Below are 14,547 nucleotides of genomic sequence, written 5' to 3' on the forward strand. Positions count from 1 at the left end.
TCACTGAATAGATTCGGACTCCCAGGGGCCCCATGTGTGTCAGAGCAGAACTGTCATTCAGAGGATTCTCGATTGCCAGGCCTTTCTTCTAAGGTACCTCTGGTAGACTCAAACCTTATGAGTAGTGAGTGGCAGAACACTATGACCATTTACACCACCCATGCAGGGAGATTCATTTAGCCAGCAGAGAAGTGAAAGAAAGGCATTATAGGTGAGGATTCTTTAAGAATAGTGTTCTCCATCTAAGTAACTCTGGGTGTATCCATGATACCTTTTCAGGTTTCCAAAATAGCTTCATAATAATACTAAGGTACTGTTTGTCCTTTTTACTGTGTTTTTGTTATTTGCACTTATGTTACAAAAGCAATGGTGAGTAAAGCTGTTGTTGTCTTGGCATGATTAAGGCCCCCGAGCTGTACTGGTGATCACTGTGTTCTTTACCACCATACACCCACAGAGGGCAACACATGAAAAAGCCAGCTTCACTAAAGACTATTTCTCATGAAGCAATAAAAATGATTAAATTTTCTTAAATCTGAACTTGTATCTTTTTCAATATTCTGTGTGACAAAATGGGAAACTCCCAAAACATTTATGGATGAAATATGGTGGTCTCAAGGAAAAAAATATAAAAAACTGTTTGCTTTGGGTATTGAGCTGCGAATGTTTTTCATGAAAGGCCATTTTTACATGAAAGAACGAATGATGAAGTTGTTATTGAGACCTGGGTATTTGACAGACAGAGTCTTGGAACTTAACAGTGAGCCTGTTACTTCAAGGATGACAGCTGACAGTACTTGTTGACAAACACTACTGATGGGAATTAAATTCAAAGTGCCTTTCTGGAGGGCACTTTGTCAATATACGTTATAAGTCTTAAAATAATACAGTTCTTTCACTCTGTGTTTTAGGGGCTTATCTGAGAAAATATCACATATACACAAGGATGTAGGCATCAGGATACTCACCAGAGTACTACTTATATTAACAAAACATTGGAAACAACCCAAATGTTCAAAAGTAAATTACCAGTAAAAAAAAAAACAAAAAAAAACACACACAATGAAATATTCAATGGAATACAATAACGAAAATTGTTGTTGTTAGGTGCCATTAAGTCGGTACCGACTCATAGTGACTCATGCACAGCAGAACGAAACACTGTCCGGTCCTGGGCCAACCTCATTACTGTTGCCATGCTTGAGTCCATTGATGTTGCCACTTGGCCAATCCATCTCATTGGGGGTCTTCCTCTTTTTCTCTGACCCTCCAAATACTATGTGATATCCCAATATCCATGGTCTATTCCTGAGTAAATAAGTATATGTTGTTGTTGTTAAGTGCTGTCAAGCGACCCATGGCAACCCTGTATAGGGTTTCCAAGGAGCAGCTGGTGAACTTGAACCACCGACCTTGCAGTTCAAACGGCTTTGCATTCTGATGCATTAGCCTACAGCGCCACACCAGTACTTTTCACCAGACCCATGTAGACAAGATGAAAACTATTCAATGGGGACTCTATCTTGCCCCACACACTCTTAAACTCAACTCCCTCTTGAAAACTTGTAAGCCAGTCACTTCGTGCCTTTATTGCCCCCTCATTTTAGGTCACCAATGTCTAAGTTGTCCGTCCCTGTTAACCCTGTTACATTATTGCACGAAGTGACTGGCTTACAAGTTTTCAACAGGGAGTTGAGTTTAAGAGTGTGTGGGGCAAGGTAGAGTCCCCACTGAATAGTTTTCATCTTGTCTAGATGGGTCTGGTGAAAAGAGATGGGGATAAGATTCTTATGATTCAATAGTGAGTAATTATTATCATAACTAATTACAATGGTCACAACTGTAAAGGTAGAAGTTTTGTAACAAAAAGGGGGGAGCAGTTAATCTTAAAGGAGCTCTGATAGAGTAGTGTTTACGAATTTGGCTGCTAATTTCAAGGTCAGCATTTCTAAACTAACAGTGGTTCCGTGGGAGAAAGATGAGGCTTTCTGCTCCTGTAAAGATTTATAGCATCGGAAAACCTATGGAGGGTCGCTGTTAGTCGGAACCAACTCCACGGCACATAACCACCACCACCACCACCATCACCAGTTAATCTTACATTCCAAGACCATCAAGGGAGAAGAGCACGAGAGGAATGTGGGACCCTATCCAGAAAAGCAGCAACACCAGAGATGGGGGCAAAGATGAGGACATGGAGAGACAGAGTAGCTGAGGACTCTAGACTCATGGAAAGAGAGGGACTGAATGCTGGTAGCCAGGAGCAGGCTTGCAGAATGTGCCCTTGGGTTATTTAAATACTGTTGAATGATGATACATGGAGGGGATTGTAATCATTGTAATGAAACAATGAGTGCAAAACTGATGTTCTCCCATGTAAACTATCACTTAATTCACAATAAAAACTTTTAAAAAATGTATATGTACATGTAATAACTATTCATTTACTAATATAAATTAGTATTTTATTTAATAAATATTTATGGAGCATCCACTAATGTGTAAAGCATTATGTTTGGAACAATGGGATTAGACAGAATTTAAACAGCTAAGTGAGGGAAAAAGATATTCAAGGAGGCAAAGGTACAAAGTTTTTTAATCATGAGACTGATGAAAATGCCAGGCACTTTCAGTCTATTCAAAGCAAGAAGATGTAAGTAGAGCATATTACCCGGATACAGTCTTTTTGACCTTCAAATGCCAGCTAAAGAGTCCAAGTTTCTTTCAATATCTATGAGAGAAATATGAGGGGGCTTCAAAAAGTTCATGGAAAAATTCCGTGATCTTTTCATTCCATTTTACCATAAACCTTTTGAAGTCTCTTTTAAAACAACGTGCTTTATGAAAACAAATCAAGCTACCGTATATTTTCCAAATTGGAACTGAAGGTAAAACTGTCATGACAGATTTAAATACTGGGGCTAGACATGATGACAGCCTGAACTAAGGCAGTGAGAATGGAGAAAAATGGTCTAATGTTTCGACAGAATCGATAGGACTTGGCCTTTGATGGATATTGGAGCACCAGTAAGAAACGGCAAAGGTTACTCAGTGACTTCAAGTCCATTCACCAGAAAACAGGGAATAGATGCAGAAGAGGCAAGACTGACTGATGTTATTTGAGGGATAAGAGCTCTGAAACTCCAGGAGGTTATCAAATTGCCCACAGGTGTTTGGAAATGCAAGTGGCGGAGGAGAGGAGTGAGATCAAAACAGGAGCCATAGAAATTACAATAAAGAGATTATTTTGTATTCTTTGTACAACTCAAATAGTTGGCACCAGTAAAGTCTCAAATCATTAAGAACATAAGAAGCTTAAATATCTAAGAATGCAAGAAGCATCACTGCAGTGTCTCAAATACAAAGTTGTTTACTTCTGTGGTGAAACTCATAAGTAATTTAAACACCACTGCTCTTACTAAAGCCAAGGGGGAATGAAGCAATTTGTCAATGAAAATATAGCTTGAGTTGCCACAGAACTTAACAAAATAGCAGTTTTGTGACTTCCAGAAAACAACAACTTTCTTAAATAAGGTCAATATAACCTCATAACAATGAGGAATAAAAATAATAGTAGATAATACTGGAAATTCTTGTGGAAGAATACATTTAGCATCAAGAGGTTACAAGGAAGATAAACGAGAAAAGCACCACAAACAAGTTCTCAGGCTGATCAATGTTTTCTATTGGGCTTGCATTGCTGGAGAGTAAAACGTACTATATGGCAATGGAAGTTTGCATTAAAACACCAAAAACAAACTTCCCCAGAGGATGCTATTAAGATCAGTGGGCAAGCATGGCTCCTTTCCAATCCAGGAAGAACATTACCACATGGGATTTTACCATATAAATAGGTGAAATACATTTAAACATATAACACAGATCGCCTTTTTTGCAACCTGAACAAAAACGCAAATCCTAAAATTGAAGTAAAAATAGGAGAGGAAGAAATCAAATTATTTTTGGTGAAGAGACAACTCTGAAAATAACCCAATCTATTCAGATATCTTAAATGATAAAAGCCTATTATTATGTAATAAGTCCTGGTGTAGCACTGTCGGATAAGTACTGGACTGCTAATTGGAAGGTTGACAGATCAAACCTACTAGCTGTTCCTCAGAAATCCTAGACAGGATAGCTATGAGTAGGAACTGACTTGATGGCACTTAACAACAACAACAGCAACAAATAATAAGTACTGGGCTGCTAATCACAAGGTTAGTGATAGAAACTTAACAATTGTTCCTCAGAAACCCTATGCTGTTGTTATTGTTAAGTGCCCTCAATTGGTTCCAACTCATAACGACCCTGTATAGGGTTTCCAAGGCTGTAAATCTTTGCAGGAACAGAAAACCTCATCTTTCTCCTGCGGTGCGAACTGCTGACCTTGTGTTAACAGGGCAGTTCATACTCCATTACACTACCTCAGAAATCCTATATATGATTGCTATAGTCAGAATTGATTTGATGGCAGTAACCAACAACAATAAGCTTGTTTTGTTGTTATGAAGTGCCATCGAGTTGATTTTGGCTCATAGCGACCCTGTATAGTGTTTCTGAGGAACGACTGGTGAGCTTGAAGCACTGACCTTACAGTTCAAAGTAACTTTGCAATCCAGCACATTCACCCACAGTGCCACACTAGGACTCCAATAAGTTGTTTAATCATCACTAAACATAAAACAAACTATATGTGAGTCAAAGGCAAATTTCTATTCTTCTAGAGATTATTGTCTCAAAATAACAGCTGCACAGATTGGTAGTAATTAGCATATTCTTACAACATGTAAATAATATAAGATCTTGTTTTTAGTAAATTACTTGTTTTTAGTGAAAATCAGATATGTGACTTAACTTAAATATCTTTTGAGATATCTATGCAGGATCTCTGCTATCACTCTCAGAAAAGAATAGTTACATTTTTTATTCAGGAATCAATCTCTACATGGCATATGCCCAGTGCAGTGAGACAAGTTGAATATGTTAATAGTCTCCAAATGAGAAAATACAAAGGAAAAAAAAGCTAAGTGATGAGTGTGAGGCTGTGGGATAAAGCACTAGATCGTAAGGTCGGTTTAAACCACAAGGTTGATCTTTCAAACTCACCAGCCACTCCTTGGAAACCCTGTACAGGGTTGCTATAAGTCAGAACTGACTCGATGGCACTTAACAACAAGTTAGTTACAGATCCCAGTGTTCTTTCCTCTAGCCTTCACTTCCAAAGGTCAATCATCTCCATTATCAACCTCAATGAAAACTGAATCAACACCAGACAGCAGAGGTGACAGCAAGCAGTTAAGAGAAGACAAAGTTAAAACTCTCTTTAAAATTTTAATGAAATAATTCAAAGGCAAATTAAACAACCATTTGCTACTCATGAACATCATTCCATAATTCAAAATTATAATCAACATATCTAAAATCTATGCAACTTTCTACAAATGTAACATTGCCCTATCTGAGAACATTCTCCCATTATAATACTTTCAGCATCTTACCTGATCAAAAAGATCAGTACCATCTGATCCTGCTGCTTTCATTAGTTCATCTTCTCCACCAGGATGATACTCCATATATGGACTGACATTATAAACAAACCCTGTATCAAAGAAAGGAGAAATAATATTCTAAATCAACTTCTTAAAAACTATATAAATTCAATAAATCTTTCCAAATACAAGCTGTTTAACAATCATTATTATTTTGAAATATTAGGAACTGTCAAGGTTCTGAGATTTTACTGTAATTGCAAGTTAACAGGTTAATGTGCCACAGTGTCATTACTGCAGGCAGAATAATTGAGACTTCTAGTTCAGAGACAAGGAGCAGTACTATTCACAGCAATAGCAGTAGCTAGAATATCAGCCCACCACTAGTTTTTCAGTTTGCCATACTGTGGTGGCTTGTGTGTTGCTATGATTCTGGAAGCTATACCACCACTTTTTAAAGTACTAGTAAGTTCATTCAGGAGTCCTAGTGTGATGCTGTGGGTTAATGCGCTGAACTGCAAAGTTGGTTCCAGCCCACCAGCCACTCCTATGAAACCCTATACTGGGTCACTATGGGTTGAAGTCAACAACAACAACAATAACAACTATGTCATCCACGTGGATAAGCTTCACATGCACTTCCAGACTAAGACAGACTAGGAACCACATACTGAGTCACTGAGAATCTTATAAACATCAGTGGAACGCTGTCAGATAGCACCAGAATATTGAATACTGAAACATCATGAAGAGCATCAGAATATTGTCAGCTATAGTGCCAGAAAATGAATCCCTCAGGTTGACAGGCACTCAGAATATGACTGTGGAAGAGCAGCTTCCTCAAAGTAAACTTAACCATGATGACAATGGAATTATGCTTTCAGGACCTCCATTTGCAAATGAGTCAAAACAAATAATCAGTAGAAATAGCTGTAAACATACATTAGTATTCAGAACATGGAATGTACAAATTATGAATCTGGGAAAATTGGAAGTTGTCAAAAGTGAAATGGAACACATAAATATTGATAATCTAGACATTAGTGAGTTGAAATGGATTGGTACTGGCCATTTTGAATCTGACATCCACATGGTTTACTGAGACAGGAATGACAAATTGAAGAGGAATGGCATTGCATGCATCATCAAAAAGAGCATTTCAAGATTTATCATGAAGTATAATGCTGTATGTAATAGGACAATATTGATACATTTACAAGGAAGACCAGTTAATACAACTATTATTCAAACTTATGAATCATCCAATAAAGTCATTTCTGATGAAATTGAAGAAGTCTATCAACTTCCTCAGTCTGAAATTGATCAAGCACGCAATCACGATGTATTGATAATTACATTGATTGGAATGTAAAGGATAGAAACAAAGAGAGACCAGTCATTGGAAAATATGGCCTGGTGATAGAAACGATGCAGGAGATCGTATGATAGAATTTTGCAAGGCCAAAGACTTCTTCACTGCAAATACCTTTTGAACAACATAAAAGGCAACTATACACATGGACCTCATCAGATAGATTACACAGAAATCAAACTGACTACATCTGTAGATAGAGAGGGTAGAAGGTGAGGGGCAAACTGTGAAACAGATGATCAATTACTCATATTCAAGTTTAAGCTGAAGCTTAAGAAAATTAAAACAAGTCTGTGAGAGTCAAAATTTGACATTGAACATGTCCCAAATGAATTTAGAGATCATCTAAAGAACAGATTTGATGAATTATGTCGAAGACCAGAAGACTTGTGGGATGGCATCAAGAACATAATACAGGAAGCAATCAAAAGGCCATTAGGAAGGCGAAAAAGACCCAAATGGATGTTAGAAGAGATTCTGAAATTTGTTCTCCAGCATACAGATGCTAAAACAAATGGAAGAAATGAGGAGGTAAACGGCTAAATAGAAAAATTTCAAACGTCGCCTCAAGAAGACAAAATAAAAAATTACTATGAAATATGTTAAGATCTGGAGTTAGAAAACTTAAAGGGAAGAACACGTTCAGCAATCTTAGGATGAAATAACTGAATTAAAAATTCAAGCCTCGTCTTTCAATATTGAAGGATTCTATGGGCAAAATATTGAATGATGCAGAATGCATCAATAGAAGATGGAAGGAATACACAGTTACTGTACCAAAAAGAAATGGTCGATGTTCATCTATTTCAAGAGGTAGCATATGATCAAGATGGTACTGAAGGAAGAAGTGAACTTAAGGCATTGGCAAAGAACAAGGCACCAAGAATCCATGAAATCTTTCACAAAACTGATGCAGCACTGGAGGCATTCATTCATCTATGTCAAGAAATTTGTAAGACAGCAGCCTGGCCAACTCATTGGAAGAGATCCATATCTGTGCCCATTCCAGAGAGGTGACCCAACAGAATGCGGAAATTATCAGACAGTATCATTATATCGCATGCAAATAAAATTTTGCTAAATATAATTCAAAAATGGCTGCAACAGTACATTGACAGGGAAATGCCAGAAGTTCAATCAGGATTCAGACAAGGACGTGGAATGAGGGATATCATTGCTGACATCAGGATGATCTTGGCTGAAAGCACGCAATACCAGAAAGATCTTTACTTGTGCTTTATTGACTACACAAAGGCTTTTGATTGTGTGGATCATGACTAGCTATGGACAACATTGTAAAGAATGAGTTTTCTGGAGTACTTTATTGTGCTCATGAGGAACCTATACATAGCCCAAGAGGCAATCATTGGGACACAGCAAGGGAACACTGAATGGTTTAAAATTAGGAAAGGTGTGTGCCAGGGTTGCATTCTTTCACCATATTATTCATTCTGTATACTGAGCAAATAATTCAAGAAGCTTGATTATATGAAGAAAAACACAGCATCAGGGTTGGAGGAAAACTCATTAACAATCTATGATATGCAGATGATACAACCTTGCTTGCTGAAAGTGAAGAGGACTTAAAATACCTACTGATAAAAATTAAAGACCACAGCCTCAGTATGGGTTGCACCTCACTAAAGAAAACAAAAATCCTCACTACTGGACCAATAAATAAAATCAAGATAAATGGAAAAAAGATTGCAGTTGTCAAATACTTCATTTTGCTTGGATCAACCATCGACAGTCATGAAAACAGCAGTAAAGAAATCAAATGACATACTGCATTAGGCAAATCTACTGCACAAGACCTCTTTAAAGTATTCAAGAACAAAGATGTGAGTTTGAGAACTAAGGTACATTTGACCCAAGCCGTGGTATTTTCATAGTCTCATATACATGTGAAAGCTGTACAGTGAATAAAGACAAATGTAGAAAAAGTGTTGCATTTGAGTTATGGTGTTATAGGAGAACATTAAATGTACCATGGACCACTAAAAGAACAAACAAATCTGGTGGGCTTGAACTGCTGACCTTGGCATTAACAGTCCAGTATTTATCTTACAGCATCACACCAGGACCCCAAAATAATACATAGTGGTTTATTATTTTTTAATTAAATTAGAATTTTTTTAAACTTCTTAAGTTTAAAAATTACTAAGAGTTTATAAACAACTAAGAGGTAAATTTCAGCATAGATATAACCTTCACAAAGAAATTGGGGTCCTCAATAAATATTTACTGTTGTTGTTGCGAAGTACAATCCAGTCAGTTCCAACTGATAGTGACCCTGTGTAGGGTTTTCAAGGAGCAGTTGGTGAGTTTGAATCACCAACCCTGCAGTTCAAGCCTATTTTGCAGTCCAATGCTTATTCCACAGCTCCACACCAGGACTCCCAATAAATTTTTAGAGTTAAGGAATTCTGAGATCACTTCTATAAGTACAGTGGCAATTTTGTAATCAAATTAAAAAATAATTTGGTTTAAAATTCATATTCATACCAGATTTAACTCATTCTATATTCATTTAATAAAAATTTAATGCCTAAATTGTACGTATCAGGTGATATGCCACAGTTCCACAATATTCCCACTTACCTCACCCATTCATCACTGTTTATTTTGTATGCTCTGTTTAAATAAATACTGGAAGCCCTGGTGGTTCAGCTGGTTAAGTGTTGGGCTGCTGAGCAGAAGGTCAGAAGTCCAAACTCACCAGCTGCTCCATGGGAGGAGAAAAGAAGATAAAGCTGTCTGCTTCCATGAAGATCTGAGAGCAGCCTTGGAAACTCTAGGGCGTAATTCTACTCTGCCCTCTAGGGCTACTATGAGTTGGAAACAACTTAAGAGCAGTGGGTTTTGGGTTCTTATTCAAATAACTGAAGAAAAAACTATGTTCACACAGAAAACTCATGGAGTATTCATTAACAGCATTGCAAAGGTCTTTTTGTGCAAGTATTGTGGCTACTTTGCCATCTTGTGTTCAGAAAAGAAACTGCACGTTATTATTTTATGTCAACTGATTTTTATCTGGAGTCCTGGTGTGGCGCTGCGGGTTAATGTGCTGGACTGCAAGCTCGGTTTGAAGGACAAGGTCAGCAGTCAAAGCTCACCAGTCACTCCTCAGAAACTCTACACAGAGTTGCTGTGAGTCTGAATGGACTCAAAGGCACTTAACATTGTATCAACTGCTGAGAGGGGAAGTTAAATACCCAGCTGTGATTGTAGGTTTACTTCTAGCCTTCAATTTTATTAATGTATGCTTCATGTATTTTAAAACTTTGTTAGCAGGTATACACAGCAGTCTTATCAATGAACAAAGTTTTAAAAAATTTTCATTGTAACATTAAAAAAAAGGAAAGAAAGAAATGAGGATGTAAAACAATGCAAAACAAGCAATGGCACAAGATTATAGAGGCAGCTAGTAAGGAAGACCTGGAAAGCGCACAGAAAGGCACTAGCTTTAGAAGAGGAATATCTTAGAAAAAACATCTTTGGTGCACTAAAAAGAGAAGAAGGACAACATATATCACTAACCTTAAACTCCCTCTACTCAATGTGTGCCCTATGTGTATATGATCTCTGTCTTTCTCACACATACCCAACACCCACTCTTCGCACATGCTTTTTCCTGGGGCCAGGAATGTAGTTCTCATTCCTCTTTGCCTAGGAACTACAATTTATCTTACAGAGCCCAGGTCATTCTTTTGCAATCTTCACCCTTAGCAGAGTATACCAATCCTTCATGACACCTGCCAGACTTCATTAACCACCTGTGTTTCCCACCAGATTGTGAACTCCATGCATGCAGATGCCATCTTCATTTTTAATTTTCATGTTCTCCCCTCTCCTGTACTGTGGCACAGTACACAACACAGTACACCCTCAAGAAATTATTATATACATGAACAAAGATAGAAAACAAAGTTAAAACATTTTCTTCTTTATTTTTCATGAATAACTACTACATATAAACTGACACAAAGCAAAAATAATGTGTCATAAAGTTACTAAAAATATACTATATGGTGCTTAATGACAATGAAAACAAGTCATCACTCGTCTGTAAGTTTTTCCTGTTATTGTTTTGGTTGTTAAGTGCCATCAAGTCGGTTTCAACCCATAGCGACCTTGTATAGGGTTTCTGAGGAGCAGCTGGTGAGCTTGAACCACTGACCTTGCAGTTCCTTGGACCTGAGTCAGTGACCTGCTCTATTACCTGTCAATCCTCAGAGTCCTCAGAAGCCTGGTTTTTCACCTATAACACCTACCAGAATTGCCTGTCTGCCATCTGACTCACTGATCTTGGTTCATCTGACCCAGACTTGGGACTCTCCTACCTCTTCAATATTGATATAAACTCCTATAATATACACCTCTTATCTTTACCTTGTTATAAACTTCTCTTTATATATACACATATATCAATTTCACTGGTTTTGTTTGCTTCTCTGGAGAACCCAGCCTAAGACAGTCAGCCATGGTAGGCAGGTTTTAGTGGACCTTCTGGACTAAGAAAGACTAAGAAGAAGGAAAGGTCGACTACTTCTAAAAAGTTAGCCACTGAAAATCTTATTAACAGCAGAAGAACACTGTCTGATAAAGTGCCAGAAGATGAGCACCTCAGATTAGAAGGCACTCAAAATATGACTGGGAAACAGCTAGTTACTTAATGCAGTTGTTGCTGTTAAGTGCCATCAAGTAGGTTCTGACCCATAGCAACCCTGTATAGGGTTTCTGAGGAGCATGTGGTGAGGCTGAAACACTGACCTTGCAGCTCAAACCAACTTTGCAGTCCAGTGCATTAGTCCACAGCACCAAACCAGGATTCAAAGTGGAGTTACCCTTAATGATATGGATGGAACAAAGCTTTCAGGACATTCATATGTTACAGGGCACAACTCAAAACATGAAGGAACAGATGCCAATTCCCATTAATAATTGGAAAATGGAGTTGTATAGAATATGAATCTAGAAAAATTGAAAGTCATCAAAAACTAAATGGAATGCATTAACATCTATATCATAAGGCATTGTTGTGATTAAGTGCTGCTGAGTTGCTTCTGACTCATCTCGACCCTGTATAGGGTTTCTGAGGAGTGGCTGGGGATTTAAACCATCAAACTTGTGATCAGCAATCCAGTGCTTATTTTAAACACCACAGCAGGACCCCATCCTAGGCATTACTGTTGTTAAGTGCCACAGAGCACAGCCTTCAGTATGGATTACATCTCAATGTAAAGAAAACAAAAATCCTCACCACTAGACCAATAAACCACATTCTTATCAACGGAGAAAAGATTGAAGTTGCTGGAGAAGGATATCATGTTTGATAAGGTGGAGGGTCAGGAAAAAGAGAAAGACCCCCAATGAGATGGATTGGCCAAGTGGCAGCATCGATGGACTTAAGCGTAGCAACAGTAGTGAGGTTAGCCCAGGATCGGGCAGTGTTTTGTTCTGCTGTGCATAAGGTCGCTCTGAGTCGGTACCGACTCGATGGCACCTAACAACAACAATCAACTACTGCAGTCTAAAGTTGGTCTAAGACGCCATCAAGATGTATAAATCATCAAAAGTGATTGGAAAGGATCAGTGGTTGGAAAACATGACCTTGATGACAAAAAGAATGCTGGAGATCACGTAATAGATTTTTTTTTTTTTTTTTTTAATATATTACTGACTAGGAGCTCTGGTAGCGTAGAGTTATGAATTGGGCTGCTATCATCAGAGTTAGCAGTTCGAAACTACCAGCTGCTCCTCGGGAGAAAGATGAGGCTTTTTGTTCCCGTAAAGACTTCCACACTCGGAAACCCTGTACAGGGTCGTTATGCGTCGGAATTGACTCCACAGCACATAACAACAACAACAACAGCAATACATTTTATTAATTTGACACCATTTTTTAAATTCATTGCCCTATGAATGAATGCAAACCTGAGCTGTTTTGAACTATCATTAGAAACTTATTTTGTGAATGTAAGCTTTTGTTTTTCTTGGGTAAACATCTAAGAAAAACTGCTGTGTCATAGCATAAATGCTTGTTCATTTTTTGTTGTTTTACTTTATATTGTGGATTGAGTGAAGGTTTACAGATAAGAACATCAGTTTTACATTCAACAAATTATACATTTTGTTTCATCTCAATGACTACAATTCCCTCCATGTAACAACAGTTAACACACTTTCTCTCTGGGCTTCCTGTTTCCATTCCACCCAACTTTCTATTTTTTTTTTTTTTTTTTTAAGTTTTTATTGTGAATTGAATGATAGTGTACAAGGGAGAATACCAGTTTTACACTCATCCTATTGTATTTTATTTCATTGCAATGAATACAATCCCCTCCATGCATCATCATTCAATAGTATTTGCTTCTATTCCCTCTGGGGTTTTGTGTGTGTGTGTGTGTGTTTTTAATGTACACAAAAACACTCAGGAATATATAATCATTTAAACAACCAAAGAGCACATTCTGCATGCATTCCGCCTGGCCACTACCCCCCGGCCCCCGACTTTAGTATGGGTTCTTTTTCTTAATCTTTTACAATAGTGGTTCTGTGCAGTATTTCTCCTTTTGTGAATGACTAATTTCACTCAACATAATGTTGAGGTTCTCCTTTTAAAACACTAGTTTCCCTTCTACCCAGATCTGGGTAAGTAATCTAGAGGCCCTCTCTTTCCTCATCTGTAAAATGAAAAGGGCCAAACTAAACCAGTGTTTTCCCAAGAACGATCCAGGAAACACTAATTACTACAGATACTAGTTGTTGTTGTTGTTGTTAAAGTGTTGTGGAGTTGGCTCTGACCCACTGTGACCCTGTATAGGGTTTCCGAGGAGCAGCTGGTGAGCTTGAACCGCCGACCTTGTGGTTCAAACAACTTTGTAGTCCAGTGCATTAACCCACAGCGCCACACCAGGAGCTTCTTAATTCATGGAACAAAGGAGTCTGAAAAATACCACATAGTAAATTGCCTTGGTGGGATTTCCACTGTATATTAACATAGTAAAGTTTCCAAGAAATCCAGTAAAGACACTTGCTTAATTTTGTTTAGCATGGGATTTCCCAAGTTTGTTTGAGCCCCAAATACGTTTTGCAGCATGCTATTAAATCACAAAAAGCAGTAGTCCAAGGAATACCAGTTTGTGAAGCACTGGGTTACATAATCTCGAAATTTACTTCCAGTGCAAAATTCTGTAATTTCATAGCAAGACATCCTCACTCCACTTCACAAAGATCATTCATTCAACAAGAATTTTTTGTGACGATATTGGATGCTTAACCTTCTGTCAAGTGTTATGGATACAGAGTGGAGAGGTGGGAGACAAGTATCATTACTATTAATTTCTTTTATACATACAAGGCAAAAAGCAAGCTACAAATAAGTCACATTCATTATAAGAAACCTCCAAACCCACTGCCCTGGAGTCAATTCCATCTTCTAACAACTTTAGAAAACAAAGAACTCCTCCCAGGGGTTTCTGAGGCTATAAATGTTTATGGAAAGGGACTATCTCTTTTTTTTTTTCTTTTTTTTAAATTTAAGGTTTTTATTGTGGATTAACTGAAAGTTTACAGGGCACATCATCAGTTTCACATTCAATAATTCATATAACTTGTTTCATTACATTGATTATAATCCCCTCCATATACCATCAGTTAAAAGTATTTCTCTTTATCCACTTT

At 37.7% G+C, this 14,547-nt stretch overlaps 1 protein-coding gene across 1 annotated transcript in view; it reads right to left on the reverse strand.

Moving 5' to 3' along the window:
* Positions 1–14,547, reverse strand: part of LOC102834341 (cytochrome b5 reductase 4-like) — a 141,745-nt gene that overhangs the window by 91,221 nt on the left and 35,977 nt on the right. Inside the window, exon 3 of the mRNA XM_006870649.1 lies at positions 5,499–5,599. Within this exon, the coding sequence (XP_006870711.1) occupies positions 5,499–5,599 (101 nt within the window). The remainder of the gene's footprint in view (positions 1–5,498; positions 5,600–14,547) is intronic.

The sequence above is a fragment of the Chrysochloris asiatica genome, unplaced genomic scaffold (genome assembly GCF_000296735.1).
Source record: "Chrysochloris asiatica unplaced genomic scaffold, ChrAsi1.0 scaffold00146, whole genome shotgun sequence".
NCBI lineage: Eukaryota > Metazoa > Chordata > Mammalia > Afrosoricida > Chrysochloridae > Chrysochloris > Chrysochloris asiatica.